Source organism: Aotus nancymaae, unplaced genomic scaffold (assembly GCF_030222135.1).
Source record: "Aotus nancymaae isolate 86718 unplaced genomic scaffold, 86718_ANA_hifiasm-v0.15.2.pri h1tg000040l, whole genome shotgun sequence".
Classification (NCBI taxonomy): domain Eukaryota; kingdom Metazoa; phylum Chordata; class Mammalia; order Primates; family Aotidae; genus Aotus; species Aotus nancymaae.
In genome coordinates, this window is record NW_026988454.1 from 12,511,050 (window position 1) to 12,536,667 (window position 25,618).

The 25,618-nt window shown below is 40.9% G+C and overlaps 1 protein-coding gene across 1 annotated transcript in view; it reads left to right on the forward strand.

The window, feature by feature from the left end:
- Positions 1-512: 512 nt before the first annotated feature.
- Positions 513-25,618, forward strand: part of NOX3 (NADPH oxidase 3) — a 59,187-nt gene continuing 34,081 nt past the window's right edge. Inside the window, exons 1-8 of the mRNA XM_021670109.2 lie at positions 513-594; positions 1,217-1,312; positions 1,426-1,536; positions 2,839-2,923; positions 12,325-12,470; positions 15,183-15,364; positions 18,752-18,881; positions 24,018-24,110. Of these exons, the coding sequence (XP_021525784.2) occupies positions 547-594; positions 1,217-1,312; positions 1,426-1,536; positions 2,839-2,923; positions 12,325-12,470; positions 15,183-15,364; positions 18,752-18,881; positions 24,018-24,110 (891 nt within the window). The 5' untranslated portion in view covers positions 513-546. The remainder of the gene's footprint in view (positions 595-1,216; positions 1,313-1,425; positions 1,537-2,838; positions 2,924-12,324; positions 12,471-15,182; positions 15,365-18,751; positions 18,882-24,017; positions 24,111-25,618) is intronic.

A 25,618-nucleotide genomic window follows, 5' to 3' on the forward strand; every position in this document is an offset into this window, starting at 1 on the left:
GAGGCAAGAGAATCCCTTCAACCGAGGGGCGGAGGTTGTAGTGAGCCAAGATCATGCCACTTCACTCAAGCCTGGGTGAAAGAACAAGACTCTGTCTCAAAAAAAGAAAGTGGAAAAAAATAACAAATAGAGAAAGCTTCAGAGAAAGTGCTTTGCTATATGCAGCCTTCAGAAGTTAAGTTATTTCTCAAATTTACATAAAGACTTATTATCATCTTGACTGCAATCATGTAGAAAAGAAATGGGTATAAAGTACATGAGGACAATTTATTAAAACTGGCTTTCTTTTCTTATAAAATCTCTGAAGAAAGGAATCATTAGACAGAGACTTGCCTTGTATTTACCAGGTCATGAGGCATGTCAGCTTGGTGATGTGCCCTTGGCAAGAAGTCCTTAATTAGAAATTCCTCGAGAGCTGCTCCCTTTAGGTGCTTCCTGTGACAAAAAGACAAAATAATTTACTAGGGAAGCCCTTACTAAGGAGTCAACATCCAGACACAGGTGAGGGGAAGGAAATTTGCTGACAGCCAAAGAGCAACAAGTATCATGATGGGGTGCTGGATTTTGAATGAGGGTCTCTCTGTCGTATTAGTAGTAAGTATCATTTTTGTTATTCAACTTTAAATATATAGATTGAATAGTCTTTGATTTTTAGGATAACTTGTATAGGAACACTAAATAGTGTGAAGTATTACTCTAGTTAAAAGACTAAAACTTGTTAGAAAACATTCAGTAGATATATTTAATTTACCCTTATAGAATCATGCAAAGTTGTTTTCCGATTGAGCTCATTTTTAATTATTTTTAAAGTCAAGTAGTTTGTTTTTGCATAATGTATGAATGTTTCTCTAAATCAGATGAAGTCTTTGAATTAGACTATGAAATTGGAATTTTTCTAGAGAACTCTTGGAGTTGTTTTTAAAGATTTCCTCCTTCTTGACATCATTGTCAAGCAATGTTGATTAAGAAGGTTTGTAGTTTCATTAAATCACTTAAAGTTGACTCATACGTGTTTAAAATCCTTTTTATAAAGGTAATAATTTCTTACCATTATAATCTTATTAAAAACTAATCTATGAGAAATAAATATGTGGAGCAATTCTGATTAATATCGAGAAGCTCTTCATTCCACTTTAAAAGAAGAACCCCAAGCGATTTTGAATAGAGAAAAAGCTTGAAGGTAATATTGATTGGTTCTCTTTTCTTTCTACTCTAGCTCTCGTGGCTGGGAGTGAATTTTTATCTGTTTATTGACACGTTCTGCTGGTATGAAAAGGAGGAGTCTTTCCATTACACAAGAGTTATTTTGGGTGTAAGTACAGTTTGTAATTAAACATTATTTTTTTCAGAAAACAAAATGCATTTTATTTTCCCTGGATCCTTGTTTTCCCTGAATCTCTTTTTTATGTCTTTACATATGGACAGTCAACACTGGCTTGGGCGCGAGCGTCTGCACTGTGCCTGAATTTTAACTGCATGCTAATTCTAATACCTATCAGTCGAAACCTTATTTCATTCATAAGAGGAGCAAGTATCGTAAGTACTAAAATATTTGAAATAATCTCAGTTGTTATGACTTCCTCATAGAAGTGCCATTGACAACAAAAATGTACTTTATTATGAAATTCTCAGTAATTCTGTTTAAACTTGGGTTTGTTTTTGTGGTAAGAGATAACAGAAAGTCTAAAACTGAAAAGCAGTAGTCAGTGCATCTATCCGATGTGGCTTTGCTGCTGCCATTTATTTCTGACATGACACTGAACTCATTGCTCAACAATTTCCTGATATATTTGCACCATGAAGATGGAAGCATTATAATAGTTGGAACCATCATCCTTTCTGATTGAAAGAAGACAAATACGCTTTTGAGACAAATGCTACCAGGAGATATCCGTCTGGGTTCTCATCCTGAAAAGCACAATCACAGTACATAGATTTTAGTATTTAGATTTTAACCTCTACCAAACATAATGGCATATTTCCCAATTACATTGATTTGACTGTGTTAGGAACTTACCTGTGCTTCCTGTCAAACAAAATAGCATACAGAAAATGAGACCTTCAAAAACCTATACCAGGTAAAATATCCTATTATGCAGGCATCCCTCATTCTGTTGCACTTCTCAGATATTACGGTTTTTACAAATTGAAGGCTTCTGGCAACGCTGCATTGAGTGAGTGTATCAGCGCCATTTTTCCAGTACTATGTGCTCACTTTGTGTCTCTGTGTCAGCACTTTTTAGCAATAAAGTTTTTTTAATTAAGGCATGTACTTTTTTTTTTAGCATTAATGCTATCGTGCACTTAATAGACTACCGTATGACATAAATATAACTTTTACACGCACTGGGAAATCAAAACTTTCGTGTGACCTGCTTTATTGCAATGGTCTGAAATCAAACCCACAACATCTCCAAGGTGTGCCTGTATAATCATCATCATGATTTTACAAATATTTATATAGAGATGCATATTTGCCTTTGTATATGGAATAATCTGTTGACTACTTAAAACACGTGGATGAGGATGATGGCTGTCACCTTAAATTTCTAAACGAAGAAGCTGAGTGAGGCATGCATTTTGGCAGATTTATTCAAAAGTTTTGAATTATAACCAGAGAACTGATAAGTCAATCATTTTCGAGTTGAGAGTTCAGCAAAGCAACTAATAACCTTTTGATTTGCCTGTTTGATTAATGGCCATTAACTTTTGTGTCACATAGCCGCACTTTAAGCAGTTTAGAGGCAACGCCTGATGCCTACTCTCTTAACTTTCATGACACCGTTTTCATTGCAATTTTTCCATAAATCAGGCATTTTTTTGTTGTTCTTACTCTAGTGCTGCAGAGGACCATGGAGGAGGCAATTAGACAAAAACCTCAAATTTCACAAACTGGTCGCCTATGGGATAGCTGTTAATGCAAGTAAGTACTTATTAATTGCTTGATGGATTTTACGATATCTGATGCCTAACTTCATAGTTTTGTTTTAACTCCGGCTTCCTCAAGTCTCACCCTCAGATAAAAGAAATCTTTGCCCGTTATCTGATCCTGTAAACCTTTACAAATGGGTTTTTACATTTTCAATTTATACTTACATATGAGTTTTCCCCTACCAAGACCTCAATTTGTCAAAGAAAAGTTGGTGAAACTTCATTTGTGAATAGTTAAGCTCGTTAATAACACAATAATAAATACTTACTTGAAAAAGGAACACTTTATTATTCAAGATAATTCACATAGGAAATAAAATTGACCTCTGTTCAAAATCTCATTCACAGTCGTAGGAAAATGACTGTCAAATGGTATCGAGGGCAGTAAAAAAGAAAAAAGAAAAGAAAGATCATGGGAGTAAAGTTCTGAATCGTATTGAGGGAATGGATATAAAAGGGTCTTGAAAACACATGAAGCTTTATCGGCATATAAAGTGTTATTGTTATTATGATATTTCTAATTCAAGAGGAAGGCACTAGAAATTAGCATCCAAGGCCAAGGTTAAACTCTGATGAGGAAGGAAGGAGGAGGAGCAGTCATCAACCAGCCTGTGGTTTTGCTGGAAAACAAAGACATTGAAATAAAAGGCTATCTGAACAATAAAGAGTTATGATTCCGGACTGTTTCTCTCAAACGAATTTAACTATAAAATGTTTTCCTCATTTGTTTTTATCCTCTCATGCATAAAAAAATAGCAGAGTAGAAGGAACACTCAAAACAAATGTGAATTTAATTAAGCAACAAGACATGACAGACGGTGCCCGCGTGCCAATTAACGCAACTTTGGGTGTGCAGTGAGACATGATGGGGAGATGCTCCCACTGATTGTCTTCAACGCTGGATTAATCCAACCCGAGAACTGCTTTGCAAAAGGTCTTTGTTGCTAGCTAGGAAATAAGAATAAAAAGATATCGTGTCTAGAGAAGATCAGCTGCTTGTTCATCTTTGTATTCCAAGGCCCATAATACTGCTGAGTATGCGTAGGCACCGATAACCTTTCATAAATGAGCGAATGCACGGAGGAATAAAGACAGGGAAGCAGATTTTGGCTCAGGAATGGAAGTCTTTTCCGGACCTTGAAAATTATCTAAAATTAGAATGAAATTCCCCTAAGAGTACTGAATTCCCCATGATGCGTGATGTCCAAACAGAGACCAGATTGCTCCTTGATGGGCTCACCAGAGAAGGAATTCAAGGAATCTCTAGGCTTCCTTTAAAATCTTAAATAGCTTGATTTCTGCATGACACAGTAAAATGGTAAGAATATGATCACAGTACAATAGCTTTAAGACAGAATGGAACTCTAAGGGAAAGTTTTAAAGATATCACAGCAAGAAGAGGGGAGAAACCCCGTCTCTACTGAAAATACAAAAAAAAATTAGCTGGGTGTGGTGGCACATGCCTATGGTCCCAGCTACATGGGAGGTTTTCGTGGGAGAATCTCTTGAGCTCAGGAGTGAAGGTTGTAGGGAGCTAAAATCGTGCCACTACACTCCAGCCTGGACAACACAGTGAGACCCCATATCAAAAACAAACAAAAAAAATAGCAAAGAAAAATGTGTGTTATTAAATAGCTTTCTCCTTAAACTTTTGGGCATGTATATTATTTCTTTACATGTAATCATGTATCAATAGTACCAACGCATTAGAAACATATAATGAATGTCCCCCATGTTAAAAATACCCTGATAGCAGCTATAACTTTCTGAAACTAATGTGGCCAGAGCTGTTTTAGGATGGAGTATACTTTAGTATAAGCAGCAGTTGACTAAAATCAGGAGACCAATTTATTTTATATCCCTGCTATTGATTGGTAGTATGCTATCTCATAAGGTCCTCATGCTCTTTCTTCTGTGGAATTGAAAGAACGCTAATACAGGCCAGGTGTGGTAGCTCACACCTGTAATCCCAGCACTTTGGGAGGCTGGAGTAAGTGGATCACCTAAGGTCAGGAGTTCGAGACCAGCCTGACCAACATGGTGAAACCCCATCTCTACTAAAAATGCAAAAGTTAGTTGGGCATGGTGGCACACACCTGTAATTCCAGCCACTTGGGAGGCTAAGGCAGAAGAATCACCTGAACCCAAGAGGCAGAGGTTGCAGTGAGCCGAGATCGTGCCATTGTATTCCAGCCTGCACAACAAGAGCAAAACTCCTTCTCATGGGAGGAAAAAATCACTGAAACAATCTATCCATTTCAGTGAGACGTGCAGATTATTGTTGGGACCAGACCTAGTTGGAAATTTGCAGAACACAGGGTCATTCACTTGCTGCTATTGCAAATAAGATCAAATCCAAAGCCCTTAGCCTGCTGGCCAGGGGCTCCGATGACCTCGCATGTGCCCCCTACCTCAGTCTTGTCTCCTGCTACACCCCTCTGGCTTTTCCCTTGGGCACACCCAGCTCCTGGGAGTTCCTGAGTGTTCTGTTCCTTTGCTCCTGGGATCCCCTTTGCCTGAAATGCTCTGCCCTCCTGGGTATGCTAATGGGTGGGACATGGCCATGCCCAGGACTCATCACCTGGCCCACCTCCCCTGATGCAGCCACTTCACCAAGGGGTCTAAGGTCATATTTTCTACCACAGAGTGAAATTCATTCCCCTGAGGCTGATCACCTCCAGGGCTGAGCCTGTGCCTTGCACATCTTGGCTGCCCTGGTCCCTGGCACACAGGGACCTCAACAAATTTGGTCAAAAGTGAGGATGAGTAGGAGCCGGCCAGCCGGCAAGAGAGGTTGAAAGAATCACTGGGAATGGTACAGGACGCACATGCATGAGTTGTTCAGGGAGTCATGAGCAGTCTGGGGTGGACTGAACAGTGTGGGGAGTGAAAAGATTCAAATGATGCTAATCGTCCAAGATAATTATGCACATTCTGCTGCAACCAGAGAAAGCAGGGTCCTCTTTCTCCCTCTCTCCCTCACACATCCCTGGAGAGAATCAAGTGTTCTCTCTGGCCCCCTTCCTCCTGAAGCCCACGGCTTTCCCAGGCTCCCAGCTGTCTCCTGGGGCTCCCCCAGCAGGGTCAGAACTGCGACCAGAGCAAAGTGCCCCTCATCCCAATCCTCCATGGCAACCACCAGCGCTGCGGTGTTTCCACTCGCTGCAAAGGCTGGAGGCTGGGGAGGAAGCTCTCAGCTTCTCCCAAACCCTGACAAAGCAATTATTACATTTCACATGAACGGAGAAATGCGTCTGGCAACTGCATTTTTAGGAGGAAAAAAACGCCAAGCCTTGGTTTCATGGAAACACCTCTGCTTTTCACATTTTGTTCTTCTGGTAGATTCACTTGGGAGCAGCTGAAAATGCCCCTGCGCTTATTTTATTAGCATCGCCCATTATGCTGCATTTCAAATAGCCGCCTGGCTTAATAGAGGTGTGTAACCTTGGAAAAAGTGCGACCACATCGAAGTTTGCGTGCCAACCTCTAATTTCTCATCCGTTCCCCTATAAGCTGAACTGCAGGCTTTAATTGGTCAAATCATTAAAGGATGTAATTAGAGACTGGTGGAAGTAGGCGAGGGAGGAGGAGGGAAGAGGCAAAACAATGGTATCTGTAATCAAGGACATCGGGGAAAAATGCAGTGACAGGAACTCTTCTTTTGGCTTCCTGCCTTCCTGCTTGTCTGCCTATGATAAGAGCTGCCGGAGCATTCTTCAACCACTAATAAATCATTTTCAGGGACCTATAACCCCACGGGTATAAAAATCGTAGTTTCACAGCCCCTTCGTTCTTATTAATGCAGATCTTTCTGGAGTCCCTGGTCCACAGCAGACCTCGAAGATCCTTCCAATTGAAAAGTAGTACTTGGAGCTCGAGCTTCCATCAAGGGGTGTCTAAATAGTGGCCCAGGCAGCTCTCCCTGGCAGAGTGGGCAGCTTGCTTCCGCCAGGTTCCAGGAGTGAACAATTACCCGAGTACAGCTCCTGGTGAGTTGCTAAAATTAGTCTACGAACATCAATAAACATAACAAGGGCAGGGCGAGAGGAGAGAGCACAGAATACGGGTGCCGAGGAAATAAAGATCTGGAGACCCACGGTTGAGAGTAGCCCTAAAGGAGCAAACTCTTCAGTCCTGACCCCTCCAGAATTGCTCCTAACCAGTTCTGCCCGAGCCACTGGGGGCTCCAGAGAGGCTCCATCCCCAGTCCTGCACAACAGGATTTAATGTGATTCACAAATGCGTGGCACGCACAGGGTGCCAGAGTCAATGAATCCTCCTACCGAAATCAGACCACAGGTTTAAAAGTTTGCAGCCAAATTCTGGCTGCAGAAGCACAGCCAGAATCTGTCCCTGGGTCCTTGTTTCTAAAGGCTGCTTAATTAGCAGGTGGCTAACTCCAAAATGACTATTATCACTGACAGGCAGGCAGAAAGACAGCAAGGACTGACCACACTTCCAAGATTCCCCTCAATTATGCTCCCTTTGATCTCCTGAAAAATAAAATGAAAGAAAGAAGGAAGGTAAAAGAACTTTCTCAGAGCCACCGGCTCTAATAGTAGCCTTTACGGTTTTTTGTTGTTTTTGTTCACTCTTCAATGAAAGCTCCTTATTTGAACTCAGAAGTTCACACACCAATTAAATGCACATGTGTAGTGTTTCCAAAATTGCTGCTCTCTTAAAAGTACTTTGGGGAGAACATAAAATTGTAGAATCATCCAGTTATTGCACCTTTTAGCCTGGCACAATTGGGTGGGTTATGGAAATGTGTGTCTTGCGGTCCTCCAAGGGCACAGCAGTGCGTACTGTAGAAAGTCCACAGAGGCCCAGGAAGAGCTCACCCGCATAGCTAATGGCGTTGGATTTACTGCAAGACTGAAGAGCTCCATTTAAGCCAGAGTTGACTTTGGAAACATGAAAATATGAGCTTCGTGTTTGTATTACTTCCATATTGGTCTACAAATCCCTTTTAGATGATAAATATGCTCCCGGTAAACTTCAGAGGATGACACAGGAGCCACACAGCTGGAAGGGGCTTTAGAACATTGTTTAGTACAATCTACCCATTTCACAGATGGGAGAAAAGAGTCTGAAAGAAGTGACTGAGAAATATTCTCTTCAGTATTCTTTATGTTACATACTAATATCAAATCTAGTAACATGAAATGATACTGATGACTAAGAGAGAAAAATCAAACCATGTCACTGTTTTATCCTGTCTCTGTAGCTTTGTCCCTGTAACATAGACAGCATGGCTACTTATATTTTTAAAAACCTAAAATGTAGAAAGGAAGAGATACAAAATGTAATGTCTAAAAAAGAGCAAAAATGAATCTCCCCTGCTATCTATCAAGTCACAACAATTCTGAATTTAGCGGTTGGTGTATCTTTAGTTCCAAGCCAAGACTGCTGTAAAATTAGGATCAGATCTAAGAGGAAAGGAAGATGTTTAGACACACAAAATAGGCATAAGCAGTGTTCTCTGAGAATTCCTGAGATAGATAAAATATTCCACGTTTTACCTTCTACCTTGTAAAAGGAAAACAAAATAGAGGTAGCGGGAGCAAGGGAACGTGTAAGACAGGAACTTTAAAGTGAGCGGCAAATACTGGAGAGAAAAGTTTTACACATTCCCTCAAATGCTGCCTTCTGAAAAGCATCTTGGGCTTTCTCGAACTCGTTCATTAGTATCTTCAGCTCTGTGATGGGAGACCTGGCAATAAGAATAAATAAATAGTTCGATATCTTTGTTTATTCAAACAACATACTTAAATTTAGTTTAACAGTGTCAAATTCTCCTGTGGAAATTCATCTAACAGAAAACAAATTGCGAACCACAACTTGTTACAGGGGAGAAGAACGTTAGAAAATATAAGGACAGGCACGGTGGCTCACGCCTATAATCCCAGCACTTTGAGAGGCCAAGGAGCGCAGATTACCTGAGCTCAGGAGTTCAAGACCAGCCTGGGCAACATAGTGCAACCCCATTTCTACTAAAAATTAGCTGGGCATGGTGGCATGCACCTGTTATCCCAGCTACTCAGGAGGCTGAGGCAGGAGAATTGCTTGAACCTGGGAGTCAGAGGTTGCAGTGAGCCAAGATCCCGCCATTGCACTCCAGCCTGTGTGACAGAGTGAGACTCCATCTCAAAATAAATAAATGAATAAATAAAGAATATTATACAATATAAAATACTTATCCTGCCTTCTCTTTCTGACCATCACACATGAATTATGCAATGGTAAACACATCAGTTAATTGGTCCAAAGCTCAGCTTCTATTTCTGTGAATTGGAAACAGCTTCACTCCCTGTCGGGAGTGCTGTAGTCCATGGAGAGAGAATTAAAGAAAGCTAGGAGGAGAGGAGTAAAGGGCAAGGGGCAGAATGTAAAAGGAGCATTCACGCAGCCTACTACGAGAACCCCAAATGCCGTGATCAGTCATAAGCCTTAGAAACAGCTGGATTCTAAATTAAAGAAAGACACCAGGTAAACCATTCAGTTTATGTAAGCCTATAGAAAAAAGCTAGTTTTCAATTAAAAATCAGATATGATAATTGTCCATTAGTCATACAAAACAATGCCGCTTAATGGTCAAAAGATGAGGCGCTGAGTCACACGAACCACTAAACCACTTTCATCACTAATGAACAATAAATTCCTTAACTCTTTGGATACTGGTCTGTGAAATGAGAAGAAGGCTGATACCTGAGGAGGGTTAAATCAGATAATTTGCCTACAGCATTTATAATAGTGTCTGTCTCATAGTAAACATTCAATATGTTAGCTATGCTTTTTAAAGACTTTGAGGTAATTATCAGAAAACAGCAATTAGGAATACTGGACAATGTTTGTGTTCCACTTAGCAAATAGTTTTCATTTTGCACATAGCATATCGGAAAGGACTACTGCTAGATAAGCCTTTCCAGCTTTGTGGATGCTGAGGCTAAACAAGGCAGCCCCTTCATAGACCTGGCCATATATGTTGACAAAGCACCTCGGGAGGAAATACAGTACCTCATGGGTGCTAACGTCTCTGAAGCCATAAGGAGGCAGTAAACATCACCATGCAGAAACACCATCACGTGCTTTGCCTTCTTGGGTGAGCCTCATCCTAAAGCGTATTTGACCTGATTTTCAACTTCAAGGCTAAAGAAAAATGTGCAAAATATGTATATATCAGCAGAGAAAACACTGCTCCAACAAGGTCGCATCTATGGATTGATTTTCTGACCCTTTCCTTACCCCTTCTACCTTTCTGTAATCTCACTGTCACTAAGCAAATAATTGTCAAATACTGGTACTGAGCAATGTGCTTGGTGCTGAGATTTCAAGACAAATAAAGGCCACCCTTCAGGAGTCAAAGTCCATCAGGGAGCGCAGGGATAAATAAACACTGCAACAATAATATCTGAGGAATGCTGTGATCATACTATCATTTGTGCTGGTAAAATTGAAGAATGTGTGATAGAAATCAACTTTGGAAGTGGGTCGTAAGGCAGGAGTAGAAAATCTTGCAAATCAGAAAAGAAAGTGATAGCAGGAACTCAGGTGACAAAGAAAAGAGGTTGCACAGAAGACAGCATTTCTCAATAAGTCTGCTGCTAGGACCACAGGGACCAAAATGACACCACCATTCTCAGAAGTTCCTGCTGTTCCTTTTTCCCCAAGACACTTTCTTCCACACCTCAACCCACAATGTACAGCCATGGAGGATCCCAAAACTCACAACCTGTATGATAGTCGCAGGCCCTGCTACTTCTCACTGTGGGTGCAGAAGAAAAGGAGATACCAACTGGGAAATTATCTATACCCTGGGCAATGAATCCTTATTTCACACTTGAATCTGATCCCAATATCAGTTATCAACTGGCCACCCAGAGGGAGTTTCATTTGCAGGAAAAGCATCGTATGTCATTGTCTAGCTGTGACTGCTGGCTTCCCAACAGATTTGGAAAGAGCAGCATCAGACACAGACTCCTCAGGTCAGACGACACTATGTTCTTAAGCTTGTTCTCTTCATTTAGAATTTAGACACCACCAATTCCCAGAATTAGAAAGCTCCATTTACTTCTGAAGAATATACAGAAGGTATGTTTAGTTCTATAAATACTGGCTTATTTCAATCCATCAGGAATAACACATGCAAATTTATGTGTGAATGTATATGTGTAGAGGTATATATACATGTAGAGTAGTCCCTCCTTGTCTGCAGAAGATATGTTCCAAGACCCACAGCGGACGCCTGAAACGGTGAATAGTAGTGACCCCGATTGTCGTCCATTGGAACGTGTTCCTTTTCTTGTCTTCCACCCACATATGCAATGCCTTTTCCATCATCAATAATCACTTATCATGCACTGTGGCTGCAACTTTTGCAGTTTATGGTGTGACAGCAAAACCAGCACAAATGTCATTTTTCTTCTTCACAATTTCAGGTAGAAGGTTTGTTCTTACCATCGATCTTAGCAACTTCCACATACAGTTTTTTTCCTTTCCTTATTAAGTAGAGAATTTTCACTTTTTCACTTACAAGATGCACTTGATGGCTTCTCTTTGGCATAGCCAAATTGCCAGCCTCACCACTTTTGCATTTTGGGACGATTTTTAAGAAAAATAAGGATGACTTGCACACAAACACTGAGATACCGTGACAGCTGATCTGACAACCAAGAGGGCTACTGGATATGTTGGACAAAGGGATGATTCACATCCCAGGGGGGACAGAGCAGGATGGCATGAGATTTCATCATGCTACTCAGAATGGCATGCAACGTAAAACATAAATTGGTTATTCCTGGAATTTTCCATTCAATATTTTCTAATTGTGGTTGACTTCGGGTAACTGAAACCAGGGAAAGTGAAACTCTAGATTGGGAGGGCTACGGTATACTAAAATATGTAAAGGAATAAACAGAAAATGCAGTGTCTGAAAGAGAACAAAAACAATATCCCTCCTGGCATCTATCATTTATATCATATACATATATATCAGCATGTATAATGTACAGTATTCTCGAACAATGCTTTCCGACTTCTTAAGAAGTTACACATATAATTATTTCTCTTAGAATCATAACATATATAGTTATGCTGAGACATCATAATATTTATTCCACTTCCATGATAACTATACACTTTAAATTATGGTGAACTGAGATTTACTTTATTTATTGATATAATTTAAATGAATGTAGAGAATTGAACAATATCTTCGGAAGTATTCATCTACTCTGTTCAAAGCACTGGGAAAGATGTGTACATAAATCACTTTTCCTTGGAGATTACAAAAACCAGAAAAGAGAAATTTAAGCACAGAGACATTGTATTTTTTAGTAAGTAGGGAGGAAGCGAGCCACAGAGTGCATGTTTGGTGTCGTGTCCTCATCCTAGCCATCCACGTCGTGGCTCATTTCTTCAACCTGGAACGCTACCACTGGAGCCAGTCGGAGGAGGCCGAGGGACTCCTGGCTGCACTTTCCAAGTTGGGCAACACCCCTAATGAGAGCTACCTCAACCCTGTCCGGACCTTCCCCGCAGTGAGTCTTGCATGCTAACCAGCTTCTCCCCTGAAAAATCTTTCCTTTTCCAATCCTCTAATCAAAAATGCTATACTGAAACGCTGTTAATGAAACAGCTGGAAAGTGAATTTACATATGATTGTTTCTTAATTCACGTTTTCTAAAAAGTTGTTTTTGTATCATTAATGTTGCTGGGAGGTTATGAGGAAGGAGAGAAAGATATGTCACTTAATTAATTTATTATATATACACACACACAAGAAATGCAGTAACGTTAAATTCCTAATATTTTAAAATGTAACATTTTAAAAGCAGTTCATGATTAGATATGTTTTTCGCTGATGTTAGACTCATGAAGAATGCGAAGTGCCGCCTAAATCCAGAGATTGTAAATTGGATGTCTTCATTTTCAATTTGCAGATTGTTTCCCGGGACTCTTCTCAGAATGCCTCATATATTGGCACATATGTGAAGAGCTGGCTTGCCAAATCAGATACTGGGCAGAGCAGCTAATTTCGTAATGAGACGTGCATGGCCGGTGACATCATTAATGCTAATTACCAGTGTGCAGACAGTGTCAGTTCTGGGGAACAAAAAGAAAACCAAAAACGTAGCCACAGCGATCTGTGTTTCGAAATGATCGCAGTCATCTCCTTAGTTCACCCCATCTCGTTCTTTGCGGTTGATCTCAATTTTTCTCCATGTACTGCCATATTGGCATGTGTGTGCAGCATGATGACCAGGCTAAAAAATCTTTACTGCCCAAGAAAAGCCCTAAGGCAATACCCTTTGGCAATGAAAATCTCTCCATTCTTATCCTGGTCATTTCTTTAGGCGACTATTTGCCCATGCAGCCTTATTTAAAGAACAAAAACTCAAAATCTGGTTTTGGGACACTTGTTCTATGTCATGTCCACTCATTAGCCTAAGATGATTTCCAGTATCAGGCCATTGATCAGGTTTAGTTGAGCTACCTTTTCTTAGCTGACAGCTATTGGAAGCACAAATTTCAGACTTACGAATCAGAACTACAGCTGACTTTAGCATGTGGAATGCCTTTGGTGTCACTCCGTTGAATCACAGCGTTTGTCTGAGTACCTACTGAGGTTACTGTTTTTCCCCCACTAAGACGCTGGAAAACTCATTGCTTCACAAGAATGAATCTCAACATTTTGCATAGTCTATATAATAAATAGTATTTATTATAAATACTTTTCGAGCAATATAATTATGTATTTTAATAGCAAAATAAGCTACTACTAATGCAAAATTTTAGAAGCAATATACTATGTAAGTACTAATTAGGCTCAGGAAACCCTCTAATTTAGGGTATTTAGAGAGAGAAGAGTATCAGCAACACGGAGTGTACATTATAGAGCATTTTTAGAGATGCAGTGGGATTGTTTTGGAGGATACGTTGCAACTCTAACCAGTCTATAAGTGTGTTGCAAGAACAGAGACTTGGCGATTTGCTTTAATAGGCAAATAAAAATGATGTGAAATTGGCACATCGTATGATGTAAATGGATTTCTAAAATGCCTGAATGTACTTGAAAATATTTTAAATGTTTGAGACATACCCCTTTCAATTTCATTTCCACTCTTTGTTCTATGAAGAAAAAATAAACAATGAACAAGTCCCTGTCCAAATTACCTCCAGATCTCAAAGCAGCCCAAATTAATGAGATTTTACTGACAAAAGATAGAGTGTGAGTTTATTGAGCTTGTGGCCGGTCTCAACGATAGTAACGCAATGTATGAATACTAATGACTTGGCAAGAATATGGGAAACTCACAATAAAAACAAACTGCTGTGTGATATATATTCTAAAAGGCCATTTAACTGTCCCTTGCACTCACAGGTCAGAATTCTGGCCATTTAGCAGTGTCCAGCAGATAAGAATAGCTGTGCCTTTATTGATCACCTAGGATTTACCAAGCCTTACTCCAGGCCCCCGGAGATGGCGTGAAAGAAACGCAAGTCACGGTCTTTCCAATTAAAAAGCAAGAGCCGGGAATAACTACCAGGGGAACTGAGTGTGCAGCTGCTTTATTAGGAACGCCCCAAGGGACCTCTCGAAAAAATGTGTTTATTAATATTAAAATGCAATTAAGCATGGTGAACCACATAGTTAATTTAAAATTAAAAACTTAAAACTCAGATTTATTTTGCAATGTTTCATCTTAAAATGCTCTTTTCATATGCTGTCCTGATTTCAATTCAACATAATAGCTTTGGTTTTGTTTTTTCTTTTTTCCCGTTTTGTCGTTGTTGTTGTTATTGTTGTTTTAGAGAGACAGGGTCTCACTCTGTCTCCCAGGCTGGAGTGTAGAGGCCTCGAACTCTTGGGCTCAAGTGATCCTCCCATCTCAGCCTACTGAGTGGCTAGGACTATAAGTTCAAGCCACCATGCCCAGTATTTTTAAAAATTTATTTTTTTCAGCATAATAACTTTGATGTGAAATGATTTATATAAATTAAAAAATGTGATTGATGAAATGGTATTTTATGAAATTTGAGCAAAGCAAATAACCACCACTGTAAGTTGGTGGGAAGGGGGAAGGAGAGGAAGTTCACTTCTTGAGTTGTGCCTGCATCCTCGTTGAGGCTAACATGCTTCTAAGTGAAACATTTTGCATGGCTCCCTGCTTGAAATCTCAAGTACTGGTCCTAAAAATGAAAAAAATGTACCAGGATATTTAATGTCATGGCATTCGTTTTTTTCTTAGAACACAACCACTGAATTGCTAAGGACAATAGCGGGCGTCACTGGCCTGGTGATCTCTCTGGCTTTAGTCTTGATCATGACGTCTTCAACCGAGTTCATCAGACAGGTCTCCTATGAGTTGTTCTGGTACACACACCATGTTTTCATCATCTTCTTCCTCAGTCTGGCTATCCATGGGACAGGGTAAGTCCATAGTGTGCTCACTGCACAAGGTTTTTATCTTAGAGAATCCGAAAATAATCTTAGAAGTCCTTTAGATGAAGGAGCCCGGTGTGCAGTGACTAAAGGACTCGTACAATGTGTGAAAAGCACATTGACTGTGGCAAACACTTTTTCAGTAACACCAAAAATAAGCTACATAGATGGTGAAGTATTATATTTATTTTTCTTCACTGACTTTGTTAGTGAGTCTTGGCATGTTTATAAGATTCAGGAATTCTAATGAATGCTGGATGACAGTAGATCTATGTTTCATTCAGTACTGTTCTACAATCCAATTTGTGCGGGATTACTCAGGATATATATTTTTGACACCCAGATTTCACTTCTGCTTAACCAAAACCATCAACTAGGAAACCTGGTGTTTGGGCAGGGATGATGGATGGCATGGGCAGTCTGGCGTGGGGTCCAGATCCAGTTATCAGAGCAAGCCCTTCAGGTCCTCTGGGCCTCAGTTTCCCCCATTTGACCTCTAGGATTCTGTTTTGTTCTCTAGGATTCCGTTTTGCTCAGACATCCCATAAAACACTGTTCTGGGATTCAATACCCACCTGATACGGTTCATCTCTTCATCAGGAAGCCAGCATAGTCCTTGATGTGTTCACCCTCAAATATAATGTTTTTCAATCCTTTAAATATTAATAAATGGCCCTGGACTAATGAATCAATTGCTGTCTGTGAACTAACTTGTCCCTTTTAATTATTTCAACTATGCCTTTTTTCCCATTTTACAATTTTCAAAGCACATGCATATGCATGTTCCACTTGACCCCCATGACAGTCCTGTCGCACAGAGGAGGTGCTGCCACCCCCATTTCACAGAGAGAAGGAGGGTGTTCTGCGGGTGAAGTGAGGCCCTCAAGGTCCCATGATGAATATACAGCAGAGTCAGATCTAGGACACAGTCTTTAGACCATAAAGCCTTTACTCTGATTTAGCAAGCTCTGGAAGAGCTGGTCTTCCGTTTTGTGAATTAAACCTTCATCAACACCAGCAAGAATGTGGCCAGCAATGTTGCTAATGCCCTTTCGGGCTTGCCAGCAGCAACTCCTCTGTTCCTATTAAGCAAAATACCCTCTTCTGACCCTCATTCTCCCACCGTTGCCACTGCTGAGCGGGGAGGGTCCTGTCCCGGAGGTGGCCTCCATCTCTGCCAGGACCCGGAAGAGCAAGTGCATAGCTGCAGAGTGGCGTGACCTAGGAAGTCACACATGCCTTGGTGACTCGGGGTGCCATGTGGGGCCCAAGGGCAACGTTGTGAGATTTGCCCCTCTGCAAGTCAGTCTCCTTCCTTACCCCTCCAGTCTTCCTCCTCACCCCTAATGCTCCTTTCTTCTCTGCCCCCCACTTCTGGAAGGGGGTTACAGTTCTGCTGCTGCCACTGCCTGTGCCTAAGAGCTCTCCCGTTGTCCCTCAGCTGGCTGACACAAACACATTCTCCAAGGAAGAAGTGCCCCTGAGGGTGTGTTTTACCCTAAAAGACAGCCTGTGCCTCTGCTGAGCCTTGGTGACCGGGTCAGTCCACGTTCACCTGTACTCTGCTGCCTGGCTAGAGGCTTTCCATTCTCTTTCAACTAGAAGTCTCTGAGATCGGCTCTTCTGAATGTGGAAATCTCACCATTCCTTTTCGTTCTTGGGGTGGGCAAGGTAGATGTTATTGCCCCAGTGTGTTCCAACTCAGAGATTGTCAGTCCTCCCTTTCTGCTGCTGATTCTGCCCCCGACGCCGGGGTTGTTAACCCCTGCAGCACGTTTACGAGGCGAGTCTAGAAGCCCTCTTCACAGACATTATGTGTGTCCCCCACAAACATACGTCCCCCGCATCCACACCCTGTTGTAGAAGCACAAGAGAATTTCAATGGGTAGTGTTTCTTTGGAGATTTTGATATCCAAATAACATCTCATAAGATGAAATTTTTTAGTCATTCTAACCTAGTTGAAAGGTTTATTTTAGGATAAGGGCCTCATTTAATCTTCTCAGTGTGAAGTATTCTACAGCTACTGTTTACAGCGAAAGCAATTTGCAAATTCTACACAAAGTGCCAAGTGAAAGTAGGATTATTGGAATGTGTTAAGGCCCACTAATCTTCCTATTACAGGATGGCATAGATGAAGACATTCGAAAAGTTTAAAATTTTTAAAAGATACAGCTTTTGTGGAATGAGATGAGGCTTCTTTCAGCCACTATGGGGAATGCTGCCTACAGCCTGAGAATGAAAGTGTTAAAGTGCCTGGAATCTTTCCTCTGACTCTCACTTACTATTCACCCTGTCTACCTCTGGGCATCATTTGTACATCGGAGATTTACAGATAGCTTTTCTCATCTAACTCAGAGGGATGTTATCAAGTTTGGATGGCTTCCATAAAACAGACTGGGACAAAGGCCAAGATGTCAGTTCTAGCTGACACCAGGCTGTTTCCAAGGGCATATTACTGCTCCCTCCTCCCAAGCCCTGTGATGTAACAGGGGCCACTCCACTCCACAGGCTGCCCAGGACGTCAGTCTGTGTGAGGCTAAGCTTCCTCAGTCTAGAGTACCATGTTTCTCAAAATATCAATGCATTTTATTCACAAACACCCAGGAATTGAAAAATTCCCAGATTCCCCGACCTTGACATTTTGGGCTTTGCTGCCTGTGCACCAAGGAGGAGCTCTAGGAGCTTGTGCCAAAGCAAAAGTCACTCACGAATGCACTCATGGCAAATCTAATATAGCAGGAGTATAGGACTCTTTGCCCAGTGCTCCATTCATTAAAACTGCCTTCTCTTTCCATTCCTAAATGTATCAATGCCATCTTGAAGACACACTCCATTGTGACCTATTTTGACCAAGTTAAACCCTGGCTTGCTGGTGGTCACTAGGGAGAAAAAATACCAGTATTCGCGGCACTTCTTTTGACTTCTTCACTTGAAGACTTCTAAGCACTCAGAAACAAACTAAGAAGGGTAGAAATTAAATAAATCTGCAAAAGAGCCAAATAGTACGAAGTTAGCCAATTAGCCCAAATCAGCAATCAGGACAAGATGAAACCTAATTAAATTCAACAGTCTACAAAAGGATGTGTTCAAACAATTTCCCTTCATTATGAATTCTCCCATATAGACACTTTCAATTTAACACAGGATACCACAGAGGGGCACTTCTTTTCTGGGATCTTCAAAGTTACTTGAAGCTTCTTAAATGCTTATTTTTAAAGAAGCTGGGGGAAATGAATGGCAGCCCAAGTTTGAAGAAGTGGAAGTGTTATTTCAGAGCTCACTGTAGAATGTCTATCTGTGGGATAACAAGACGGCTCAAAATCGGCTTGACGTTTTTGGTTTTTTGTTTTGTTTTGCTTTTCTTAAATAACAAGTCGGATCGTTCGCGGCCAAACCCAAGACAGTCTCTCTCTGCACAATGTCACCTTCTGTAGAGACCACTATGCAGAATGGCAGACAGCGGCCCAATGCCCGGTGCCTCAATTTTCTGGCAAGGAACCCTCGGTAAGAACGAACCCAGGAGCTTTTAAAAATAACCGTCTCTCTACAGTTAAAATATAGAGCTTTTATAGGCTAGAAAAAAGAAAGCACATTTCACCACTAGACAAAGCCAACTCTTTATTAAGTGTGCTAATGGAGAAATCAAGTTACGGATAATTTTTAAAGAGGTTTACTGCCAAAAGCACTAAGTTCAGCTTTGAAATGTATTCTTTTCCTTACCTTTAAATACGAATGTCTGATATTGTGGGAATTCATAACAGCACAATGAAGTCCCTGGAAGGGTCAGCCCTGGGCCCCACCACCCTTTTCTGCTCTCCCTGCCATCCTTGGCCACCTGTCTTCTGCATAACTGCCGCCCCAATCTGAGAATTAACAGCACCCCTGCTCAAATCTAGGTCAAGGAACAGCCAAATGAGGCTCAGGCTTCTTTATAAGCTTGCCTTCTTTCTTTCTACAGCTTTGGGGATCAAAAACTTAGGGTGTCAAGTACATTTACTTCTTGTTCTAATTAAGCTCCTGTAATTGAAATAATGAATGATGTTAGCCAAGAAGCTACTTAATTAATTTGTGTAGATGATAATGTCCACAGATCTCAAAAGTCAGATTTCCTGGGTAGGTGGTACCATGACAGTTGATAGCATAGGTAAAGAGAAATAATAATCCTGCTGGTCTCCTCTGGCATCTTAGAACAGTGCAAAGCTTTGGGACAACCAAGTGATGCTTGACAGAAAATAAACGCAGCTGACAGATAAAAAGTAGGAGGAAATAAGTGCCCAAAAATTTATAACTTAAAGTATGGAATATCAGGGTAGAATAGTATGTAATGAAGATTTAGGAAGTTAAGTCATCAACATATGAAGAATATAAGTGATTGTGTTGTTTTTTAAAAGACCCTCAAATATATTAAATTAAGCACTGGATTTTAAGGGTGAAAGTACTAGGAGGAATGTTTAAAACCGAGAGAACCAGAATAGATGTGCCTATTAGACTGTGGTTCTTTTAATGACCGGTATAGATTGTCTCTGTCTTAAACTCAACTCTCAGTGGCCACTATCTGACCTGCATATTAATGAGGAACATGAATACCTCTCTAAAATTTTCAGCTACAGCATCTCCATAAAAAAAATCAATATTCCCCCACACCTCATGAATACAGACCAGGGCCTGCACCCAGAGCGTTCACTGACATTAATTATCATTAAGAGGGGGCCTTACCCGTCTCTCTCTAACTCTCCCCTGCTCCACTTCCTTGCACACCCAAACTCAGGGTGTCACTCTCTCCCATTATTTGTAATGGATCCTGATTCAAAGCATGTGTGGGCTATGCAATTACCGCTTGGCTGAACTGTACGATCTTCTCTCTGATGTCACATAGACACTGAATCCGAAAGGCATCCCAAGGACAAGGAAGGGTTCCTGCGCTTCACTGCGCCACACCTACTCGGCCTTTGCAAGGCTCCATCTCTCCTTCTTTGCCTCTTTTAACTCAGGGCTTTTTCACAGTGCTCTGATCAATAGAACGTGTATCATTTCTCCTTCAGTGGCGCGCTGTTTCCAATGTTAAGACAGAGAACACTTTGTACCTCACCTCGTATAATCGGAACTGATTCTAGAAACCAACTATACCTGGCAGCCCCCGCTCCCCTACTCATGTCTCACTCTCCCTTGCCAGCCCAATTGCACTGACACATATAGGATCCAGATTCCTGGTTTGCTGCTCCTGCAATCCAGTCTCAAAAGATGCCTGGTCATCCCAGGCCAAAGAAGCATTTATGTCATTTAACTACAGTATCAACTCATCATAACCGTAAGGCTGACACTTTGTAATTACTAGGGAAGGCTGTGAGTGGTAAAGGAGAAAGCCCTGACCGAGGTAGAGTCCATTCAGCAAACTTTCACCGAGTGCCTTGGTGCACTGCTTGGCAATGCAGGAAGACAGGATTCAGAGACGTGGGGCCTGCCCCGGGAGATCTGATTGTCTAGAAAAAGAGGCTATTCATAAACACACACATAAAATAAAATCAAAGCCAGCATGTTCTTGTTTTCTGGTAGGAATGAAAAACCAGGAGTGAAAGTGGAGGAAACAAGTTTCATTATTGCTGCTTTTGAATCAACATCATTTTATTTCTATCATAAAATACTCACTGTACCGTGACTTTTGAGTATTTTTTTGGAGAAGAAAATAAAGCCAAGAAGCCACGGAGTATTTTAGCATTAAGGAAACTTAGATACTAAACAGTTCTGCCCCGTTGTTTAATAGCTGGGGAAACTGAGGACCAAGCAGTTTCAGTGTCTTACCTATGGTCACAAAATGCGCTCCCAGTCAAGCCACGTCAAAGAACCAGAGCCCCTAACGCTATGGCCATGAACTTCCTCCTCCACAGCCACCAGCATTTGCTCTGAGTCTCTGGCTTCCATAACCCCCATCTCGTCAGCACTCTGCTGCTAGCTACAAGTACATAGCCCCAACGTTCTATTTACGTCCGTGAATAAGGCCAAAGTGTTAAAGAGCTTGAATGGAACCTAAATAATAGTTTTCTCCAGCTAGTTCCCATTTTACAAAACAGGAAATTATGACCATAATAAATCCCAGGATGTGCCTCATGGCACAGAGTGAGGGGTGGTGGCCCCAGGCCAGAATCCAGGTCTTCAGAAATCCAGCCCAGCATTACCTTGACACACATCCCTCTTGTTCTGAGGCAAGGCCTCCTTGTCTTGACCCACTCTTGCCTGTCTTGGGTATCACTGCGAGGACATTTCCTAATATTCATCCCTGGCTATCTCTCCACCAGGCCCTGACTTCCAGGGGCTATGGGCACATCACAGGTAACTACACTGGCTACCTCCTCCTGGAGCAAGGGATATACTCAGGTTGAGATGGAGTCAGGGATGAATAGTTTACATTCTCTTTCCTGAGCCATGCAAAGAAAAATAATCCATTACATTTCATCAGTGTGGAAAAAATCAGAGACTATGCCTGATTTGACATCACCAAAATGAAATGTGTGATGCCCCAAACTTCCTAAAATGGGTGGGGAAGACTATTTGTAAAAATATATAAAGACTATGTGAGTGTCTTTGCAAATATCTTTTTTAGCCCGTATAGAAAGAATTGCATTCTTGCTCTCCTTTCTGTAAACATCCAAAGCAATTCTCAAAAGCTTTCTGTTTCATTCAAGCATAAGAGACCTAAGGATTCCTTTGCTCGGCTCAACCCCATCCTTCTAGGGATGCTTCCTAGTTTTCCCTTACTCTGATTATCCTTACTACCTCATCCACTGCATAGGGAGACAAAAGGTTTATTCTCTTCGCTGTTCTGAACACATTGCTGGGCCCCACTGAAGCAGAAAAAAATAAGTGGGTCAGATTGCCTTGCGTTGCCTGCATAGATCTAGCTTTTATGAGGCCATGAGCCCCCCAGGAAAAAAACAGAGAGGGTTGATGTAGGTGAGAAGAGGTACCATGCAAAGAGACCCAGAAATCAACAAAAATAAATAGACAAAACAAGAAAAGCACCTCAAAGGAAGTAAAAATAATGCTACAAGTCTTGTGACTCATCGATAGAAGAAATGGAGCCAGACTACTGGTCAGGGAGCACTGAGTAATGAGTCAGTGGGTGAAGGGTGGTGAATGTGAATGTCTGAGCTCCAAAGACCGAGACACCCTTCCTGCCCCCTAGATAGTATTCAAGGAGTAAAGTCATGAATTTAGAAAGCCTAGGAGGAAATGTAGGGACACACAAAAAGGCTTGAGTTCTCACCCTGGCTCTCTCTGGTCCGCCTCAGACTCTCCAGGCAACTCAGACCCATTCCCAGAACATTAGGATTTTCCTTCTTTTAATTCTAAAAGAATCAGAGGATATTGAATGTTCCCAAAACAAACAAATGATCAGTGTTTGAGAAGGATAGACTAATTTACCCTGACCTTATCATGATACATGTATCAAAAAATCACTATGCACCTCGTGAATATATGCAATTATTATTTGTCTATTTAAAACAATAAAGATTTTTAAAAGAAAGAAAAGAATTACAGTAGATTTCCAAGAGCACTTAATATCCTAAAATTCAATGAGTTCATGAGTTTCTAATGTTTTGGAAAAACAAGCCTCAGTACCAAATTTAGTATGGGACAGAAAGGATCACGATTAAATGACAACACACCCAGGAGGTAGCCTGGGGTCCTGGAAAGAACTCAGGCTGGGTGGTCAGGCATATCTGAGTTCACATCTCTACCAGATACCTTCGTCCCTTTATGACCTTGGACAATTTGATTGATCTGACTGAGTCTTGGTTCCTTCTTCTGTAAAATCAAGATAATACATATGCCTCATGGGATTGTTCAGTACAAATAGAATGCTTCAAAAATTCTAAGTTCCCATTCCTTCCCTTTTACTGAGGAAGAAGCCTTATGTTGTATAGAGCGCCTGATGCAATAGCCTGCTGGTAAATTGATCATCAGTGATGCACATTATTCTCCTCATAGCCTAACGTAGTGTCTGATTTATTTAAAATGAACATTTTCACCATCACAATTCTCTAGACAATTATTGAGCCTTTTGTTGTGATTAGATAAACTTAAATTTAAGGTGTCAAGAAGCTAACTTTATATTTTACTCCAGATAACTCTGTGTTTCTGTGTGTGTGTGTGTGTGTATTTCTGTGTTTATTCAGGCAGACCCTCTAGTTGCAGTGCATTCTTGACCCCAAAAATTACTATTTGAGATTTGAAAATGTAATCTCTTATGTCCTTCGTTGGCTGAGTAACGTAAAGTAAAGCTTTGACTTCGGCTGAGTTTGGGAGCATTTACGACCCTATCATATGTAACATAAACATCAATCTGCTTTTTTATTTCTTTGCAAATTCAATTATTTCTAATTACATAAAGGCATCATTGATCAAGTAAGCATAAAAACCAATATAGAAGAGTTTAATCTCTTAAATAAGCTTGTAGACTTCAAGAAATAATTGAATGTTATGGTATATAATACAAAGAGACGTTTTTGTTGCTGATAACTGGCCCAAAGTTAAAGGAAAAATGTCTAAACGCCATCATGTTATATATTGATTTGGTTCAAATGGAAAATATTTGGATTCTATTTTCATTTCCCTTTTCTCTGTCTCTGCTACTCTCTGCAGGCTTGGAAATGGGTTTTAGGCCCTGTGGTCTTGTATGCATGCGAAAGAATAATTAGGTTCTGGCGATTTCAACAAGAAGTTGTCATTACCAAGGTATGCATGTAGCTTTATGTCTGAATAAAAGCCTGAGTGCAGATGAAAATTTTTTATTAGCCCAAGTTTTTAATTTGCCATTTTTATTGCAGAACTGTCTGTAATTTAGAGGCTCATCTTCTGTTCTAATAACTGCTTGTATCCTGAGCATCTTTTAGTATGACTAATTTTGCTGAAGACAGGGATCAGGGCTCCAGACGGTACACAGAATTCTGATCAAGGTTTATTGTACAGCACTGGAATTACCCGCCTCTCTTTATTGTGGCTTCTCTCTAGTGGAAAGTGCAGGGAGAGTGAGTGTGCTTTCCATGGGTCATAGTGACTTGAAGAATAATCACTCCCTTCACCATGTAAAGACATGAGTTTTGCAAACAAGTAAGGTTTTCAAATCTACATACCCTCACTGACGACTACCAAGCGGAGGAAAGGGAAACAGTCACCATAAGGTTCAGAGCAAGAGGGACCACTGTGCGGAAGAAAAATTGGGGGGAAGGATGTGGCTGGAGTTCTACCTTCATGAGCAGCGTGCTCCTGGTAGCACTGTTCAGTCTTGCTCCCCATCCTCACAGCTCTACATCCTCACGATGTTTACCTCTTGCTAGAGGAAGATGGGAAGCGGTAGGCCAAGACCAAAAAAATGCATGTCTAGGAGAGTGAAAGGCGCCAAATACTCTCCCTCAGTTTTTGAAATGTCCAAGGAGAAACTCTCCATTCACCAAGCCTATCCCACTTTGCTAATACCATTTTAACAGAATTCTGTATCTCTGTAATCGCCTTCATGAAAGCAGATGTGTAGAAATTGCTTCCTATTTCTGCTTTAAGCTGTTTCTATGTTGCTGTTTTTAAGTTAAGCACCGAAGGATGTCAGGCTATATCAAAAGGCAGACTGTAAAACTTCTGGAAAGCTACTCGAGCTGTTACTAGGGAGACCATTTAACAGCAGTGTCAGAACAGATACCAGTAGGGAGAGGGGAAGCTTAGAACCAATGATTAAAATGCTGTGAAATTCTCTTTTGAATGAAAAAATACTGTCACAGTATCTAGACGCTAGATTTTGTTCCCTTATACCTCTTGTCACAGAAGAAGACAGGAGGGCCTGGAGAGATTTTTCAGGAAACAAGATGGAAATCTAAGAAGGGAAATGCTCTCTTTCCCTCTGATAAATAGCCAAGTCATAAAGCTTTTATAAACACTGCTAGAACCCTTCCACAATGCTTCCCTACATCTAAAACCCAGAGCGAAGACAGAACACCGGATGAAACTCAACTAAAAAGAAAACAAGAAAAGAGTTTGAAGTGAGTTTGAAAATTGTTTTTCACTCAGCCTGAAAAAATAAGAGGGTTCATTCACAAGACACTGAGAAAAGATACAGATCACTGAAAAAGGTAACAAAATGTTCCTAGATGTTAGAAACACAGAGATAATGTGGTGACTATTTTAACAACCCTAAGCATAATACTATGTAAACTTCTACTCCCTTGGGTCTGGTTGGCTGTGCTGAGGACAGC